The sequence below is a fragment of the Felis catus genome, chromosome A1 (genome assembly GCF_018350175.1).
Source record: "Felis catus isolate Fca126 chromosome A1, F.catus_Fca126_mat1.0, whole genome shotgun sequence".
NCBI classification, from domain to species: Eukaryota; Metazoa; Chordata; class Mammalia; order Carnivora; family Felidae; genus Felis; species Felis catus.
Window position 1 is genome coordinate 188,623,404 of NC_058368.1, and position 6,395 is coordinate 188,629,798.

Below are 6,395 nucleotides of genomic sequence, written 5' to 3' on the forward strand. Positions count from 1 at the left end.
CACACAGAAAATGAAAGTCAAATTGCTTAACTTCCCAGCTGGCTGCTTTTCCTTGGATGGCTTTCTGCTTAAAAGTTGACTCCCAGGTGTTACCAGTTTTTGGCAAGGAATTTATGTGACAACTACAACTCCTTGTTTTGAGACTTCAAACAAAATTAATGGTTGTGTCACCAAATGTAAATGTTTACAATTGAAGCATCATGTCCTCAGCCTTCTCTCTTTAAATATTTCTTCTGCAAGGAATATTAATGCAAAATACACCACTTCTTTCTTATTGCAGTAGTTATCAAACTTGAGTGTGCATAAAAGTCACATGGGTGGCTCGCTGTAATTACAGATTTGTGAATGCCATCTTCAGATATCCTAATTCAGTAGAACTGGGGTGGCCCAGGAATGTGCATGGTTAACAAGCACTCTGGTGCTTGTGATGAAAGTTGAGAAATGCTGGTTTATACGGACCTTACCTTGAAGACTGCGTTACATTGTCCCTAATGAAATTGCCACTTCCTTGCCAATACCCTGGTGTTATGTGGCTGACTTTGTCTCCTTGCCAGTAATTTCATCATGGAATAATCTGTCCAGCTGTGTTGAAGCATTACTGTGGAAAGTCCTGCCTTCATCAGATTTTCTGAGGTTCTAATTACACTCATGCCGTGCCGGGGGAGACCCAGTAATCACACTGCAATAGTTGTGTGATGCTCGTGTTTCATACTGAGGCAGAAGCCAGTTAAGTTAGTTTCCTTCTCATTTTTGGTTTTTACTTTCTTTTTTATTTACTTAGGTAGTGGTTCTTGCATTTTGGTATAAAGGGGTCTCTGATGGCAGGAGGATTATTATAATCTAAAATGAGTTTTATTCTAAGATCTGTGTTACAAATTTTATATGGGAACTTGTGGGAAAGAAATGATGAAACTAGAACTTTTGGGATTAGCAGCAACGATTTTAGATAATAGACATTTATGAGATACCTTTCCTCCTGCTTCTAGGACATGAAATCTGCTGTGATCACACCTTGCAGTCATTTCTTCCATGCAGGATGTCTCAAGAAATGGCTGTATGTCCAGGAGACCTGCCCTCTGTGCCACTGCCACCTCAAAAACTCCTCCCAGCTTGCAGGGTTAGGAACAGAGCTGGTTCCACAACCTCATGCTGGAGCTGAGCAACACATCATGCTTCAGGAAGGTACTGAACCTCCAAATCAAGAGCATCCTCCAGGGACTGGGATGCAGGAAGGTTCTAGGGACAATAACGAATGCATTGTCACACGATCAGATAACCAGGAAGGGACTTGTGATCCTAAGGAATATCGTGTTAGTGCAGAAGATGAAGTATGTCCTGTTGAGGTCAGCCCAGAAGAAAAGAAGCAGAAGTAATGCTTTGATACTCTGGAGAAGTTAACTCACTATGAAATTCGCACTCAGATTTGAGAAATGAATGTATAAGATGATGAGGCAGGAGACTTGACATTCCAAGAATCTGACCCAGGAAGTACTCTCAGTGGAGACTGCTGGCTTTCATCCCCTTGACATTGTGGGAGAAATTTTGCAATGTATGCTAATCAAAATGTATTTCTGTATCCTATGCTGATATAGAAGTTTGCCAACAAAATTCAGCCTTAGCAGCTTCAGAAATTGCCCCTGACTTGGAAGGGATAAATAAAATCACATTTGAGTGCTTGAAAGGGGCTAAAGAAAGAAGGATAAAGAGCATCAGGACAGCGTGGGAAGAAGCAGGCCGAAGCAGAACAGACCTCTCACTCTCTATGGAACAGGATCATTCTTGTTACAAAGTATGAGTAGTGACCAGCCCTTGTCACCAACCCCTTTCCCTTAGTTAATTGGGACTCAGTCAGGTGATAATTGAGTTTTGTACAGCACTGAAATGAAATCAAAGATGTAGGAGCATTGATTGTATTCAAAGATTGAAGCACGCTCATACTTCGTATGTGCTTTAGGGGGTGGGTGGGCACTTGGGCCTTGCGGGTGCATTCATGTAATCTGAGACTCTTGAACTTTATGATGGAGTCTCCAATATTTTGATGTATATGAAACTTTTGTTAATATATTGTATACTGTGTTGGCTGTGTGAAGTAAACTAAAACTCTAATGAACACTTTGGGGTCCACGTTCGTGTAGGAGACCAAAGTGGGAAGGGCTTTAGGGCACTGATAGAGGCCCTTAAGTGTACTTTTCAATGCTGTGTAATGTTTAATTCTTGCAACTGAATCAAAACAGTGTTAAATTATGGCAATATTTGCACTTTGGGAATGAGTACATAACTGTATGATCACACTCTGCAAATGCCACTTTTAAAGCTGTTAATAGACTTTGCACCTTTTCTTTGACAAGGATGTGTCATATTTAAATTTTTACATTCATCATGGCTACAGGTAGAACTGGGGAGGGGGGAATGTAATTTTTTATGGGAATTTTGATATGAAAAGAAACTAGTCATTTATTTATACAATAGGCTTGGCTCAAAAAGTGTTTTTCAGACTCGATATTCCTAATGTGGGATGTGACTTTATTTTATTTTTAGTAGCAAATTTGGATGTAGACTGACAGACATAGCTGAATGTCTTAATAAATTTAAATTTGAAGATAACTGTGTTTTGTTCCTGTGATGGTTATTATTGTGAAGTGCTTGAAATCGTGTTCTTGGGAGGTTTTTGTTTTTATCCAACCAGATTTCTTTCCTTTTTTTTCTTTTTTTTTAATATTTATTTATTTTTGAAAGAGAGACAGTACATGTGTCAGGAACAGCAGAAAAAGGGAGAGAGAATCTTCAAGCAGGCTCCATGTTATCAGCACAGAGCCCGACACAGGGCTCAATCTCAGAAACCGTGAGATCATGACCTGGGTTGAAATTATGAGTCAGAAACTTAACCTACTGAGCTACCCAGGTGCCCTGTCCAATCAGGTTTCTTATATCTTGATCCCTATCAAAAATGCCCTGCAGGTGGCAAAACTTTTTGATTGGAAATGACCAGCTCTTTGAAATCTTCTACACTGGTGGAATCAAACCTAGCTTTGCATCAGAATATTTGGGGAGCTTTTTAAAAAAAGTACATATTTCATGGATAGGACTAGAGGGTATTAACGCTAAGTGAAATCAGTCAGACTGAGAAAGACAAATGCCATATGATTTCACTTACATGTGGAATGTAAAAAACAAAACATGAGTAAGCATACAGAAAGAATCAGACCTATAAAGTCAGAGAACTGATGGTTCCCAGACAGGAAGGGAATGGGGGAGGGGCAAAATGGGTGGAGGGGAGTGGGAGGCACACACTTCCAGTTAGGAAATGAATAAGTCACAGGGACGAAAGGTATAGCAGAGGGTATATAGTCAATGGCATTGTGATAGCACTGTGTTGTGACAGATGGTAGCTACACTTGTGAGTGTAGCATAAATAAGAGATGTCTAATCACTGGCACACACCTGAAACTAACATAACATTGTCAACTATACTCCCCCAATTTTTTTCTTTAAAGAAAATTTTAAATTTTTATTTATTTTTTAAATTTTAATCCAAGTTAGCATATAGTGCAACAATGATTTCAAGAGTATATTCCTTAATGCCCCTTACCCATTTAGCCCATCCCCCCTCCCACAACCCCTCCAGTAACCCTCTGTTTGTTCTCCATATTTAAGAGTCTCTTAGGTTTTGTCCCCCCCCCCCTTGTTTTTATATTATTTTTGCTTCCCTTCCCTTATGTCCATCTGTTTTGTATCTTAAAGTCCTCATATGAGTGAAGTCAGATGATGTTTGTCTTTCTCTGACTTATTTCACTTAGCATAATACCCTCTAGTTCCATCCACGTAGTTGCAAATGGCAAGATTTCATTCTTTTTGATCGCCGAGTGATACTCCATTGTAGATATATACCACATCTTCTTTATCCATTCATCCATCGATGGACGTTTGGGCTCTTTCCATACTTTGGCTAATGTTGATAGTGCTGCTATAAACATTGGGGTGTATGTGCCCCTTTGAAACAACATACCTATATCCCTTGAATAAATACCTAGTAGTGCAATTGCAGGGTTGTAGGGTAGTTCTATTTTTAATTTTTTGAGGAACCTCCATACTGTTTTCCAAAGTGGCTACACCAGCTTGGATTCCCACCAGCAATGCAAAAGAGATCCTCTTTCTCCACATCCTCGCCAACATCTGTTGTTGCCTGAGTTGTTAATGTTAGCCATTCTGACAGGTGTGAGGTGGTATCTCATTGTGGTTTTGATTTGATGATAAGTGATGTTGAGCATTTTTTTCATGTGTCGGTTGACCATCTGGATGTCTTCTTTGGAGAAGCGCCTATTCATCTCTTTTGTCCATTTCTTCACTGGATTATTTGTTTTTTGTTGTTGAGTTTGAGTTCTTTATAAATTTTGGATACTAACCCTTTATCTGATATGTCATTCACAAATATCTTCTCCCATTCCATTGGTTGCCTTTTAGTTTTGCTGATTGTTGACTTCCTTGTGCAGAGCTTTTTATTTTGATGAGGTCCCAACAGTTCATTTTTGCTTTTGTTTCCCTTGCCTCAGGAGACATTGCTGCGGCCAAGGTCAAAGAGGTTTTTGCCTGCTTTCCCCTATAGGATTTTGATGGTTTCCCGTCTTATATTAAGGTCTTTCATCCATTTTGAGTTTATTTTTGTGTATGGTGCAAGAAAGTGGTCCAGGTTCATTTTTCTGCATGTCGCTGTCCAGTTTTCCCAGCACCACTTGCTGAAGAGACTGTCTTTTTGCCATTGGATATTCTTTCCTGCTTTGTCAAAGATTAGTTGGCCATACGTTTGTGGGTCCATTTCTGGGTTCTCTATTCTGTTCCGTTGATCTGAGTGTCTGTTCTTGTTCCACTACCATACTGTCTTGATGATTACAGCTTTGTAATACAGCTTGAAGTCCGGGATTGTGAAGCCTCCAGCTTTGGTTTTCTTTTTCAAGATTGCTTTGGCTCTTCGGGGGTCTTTTCTGGTTCCATACAAATTTTAGGATTGTTTCTAGCTCTGTGAAGAATGCTGGTGTTATTTTGTTAGGGATTGCATTGAATATGTAGATTGCTTTGGGTAGTATTGACATTTTAACAATATTTGTTCCTCCAATCCATGAGCATGAAATATTTTTCCACTTTTTTTGTGTCTTCTTCAATTTCTTTCATAAGCTTTCTATAGTTTCCAGTGTATAGATTTTTCACCTCTTTAGTAAGATTTATTCCTAGGTATTTTATGGCTTTTGGTGCAATTGTAAATGGGATCGATTCCTTGATTTCTGTTGCTTCATTGTTGTTGTATAGGAATGTAACCGATTTCTGTGAATTGATTTTATATCCTGCAACTTTGCTGAATTCATGAATCAGTTCTAGCAGGTTTTTGGTGGAATCTTTTGGGTTTTCCCTATAGAGTATCACGTCATCTGCAAAGAGTGAAAGTTTGACCTCCTCCTGGCCAATTTGGATACGTTTTATTTCTTTGTGTTGTCTGATTGCTGAGGCTATGACTTCCAATACTATGTTGAATAACAGTGGTGAGAGTGGATATTCCTGTCTTGTTCCTGACCTTGGGGGAAAGCTCTCAGTTTTTCCCCATTGAGGATGATATTAGCATTGGGTCTTTCATATATGGCTTTTATGATCTTGAGGTATGATCCTTCTATCCCTACTTAAGGGTTTTTATCAAGAAAGGATGCTATGTTTTGTCAAATGCTTTCTCTGCATCTACTCTCAATAGATGAAAGATCATGTGGTTCCTGTCCTTTCCTTTATTGATGTGATGAATCACATTGATTATTTTGCGGATATTGAACCAGCCCTGCATCCCAGGTATAAATCCCACTTGGTCATGGTGAATAATTTTTTTAATGTATTGTTGGATCCAGTTTGCTAGTATCTTGTTGAGGATTTTTGCCTCCATGTTCCTCAAGGAAATTGGTCTATAGTTCTCCTTTTTAGTGGAGTCTTTGTCTGGTTTTGGAATCAAGGTAATGCTGGCTTCATAGAATGAGTTTGGAAGTTTTCCTTCCATTTCTATATTTTGGAACAGCTTCAAAAGAATAGGTGTTAACTCTTCCTTAAATGTTTGGTAGAATTCCCCTGGAAAGCCATTTGACCCTGGACCTGTTTGTTGGGAGATTTTTGATTACTAATTCAATTTCTTTACTGGTTATGGGTCTGTTCAAATTTTCTATTTCCTCCTGTTTCAGTTTTGGCAGTCTATGTTTCTAGGAATTTGTTCATTTCTCCAGATTGCCCATTTTATTGGTGTATAATTGCTCATAATATTCTCTTATTGTTTTTATTTCTGCTGTGTTAGTTGTGATTTCTCCTCCTTCATTCTTGATTTTATTTATTTGGGTCCTTTCCTTTTTGATCAAACTGGCTAGTGGTTTATC

At 38.8% G+C, this 6,395-nt stretch overlaps 1 protein-coding gene across 1 annotated transcript in view; it reads left to right on the plus strand.

Annotated features, from left to right (window-relative positions):
• RNF145 (ring finger protein 145) overlaps positions 1–2,604 on the plus strand; it is a 60,701-nt gene extending 58,097 nt beyond the window's left edge. The window contains exon 11 of the mRNA XM_023260095.2: positions 987–2,604. Coding sequence (XP_023115863.1) covers positions 987–1,373 — 387 coding nt within the window. The 3' untranslated portion in view covers positions 1,374–2,604. The remainder of the gene's footprint in view (positions 1–986) is intronic.
• The last annotated feature ends 3,791 nt before the right edge of the window (positions 2,605–6,395 follow it).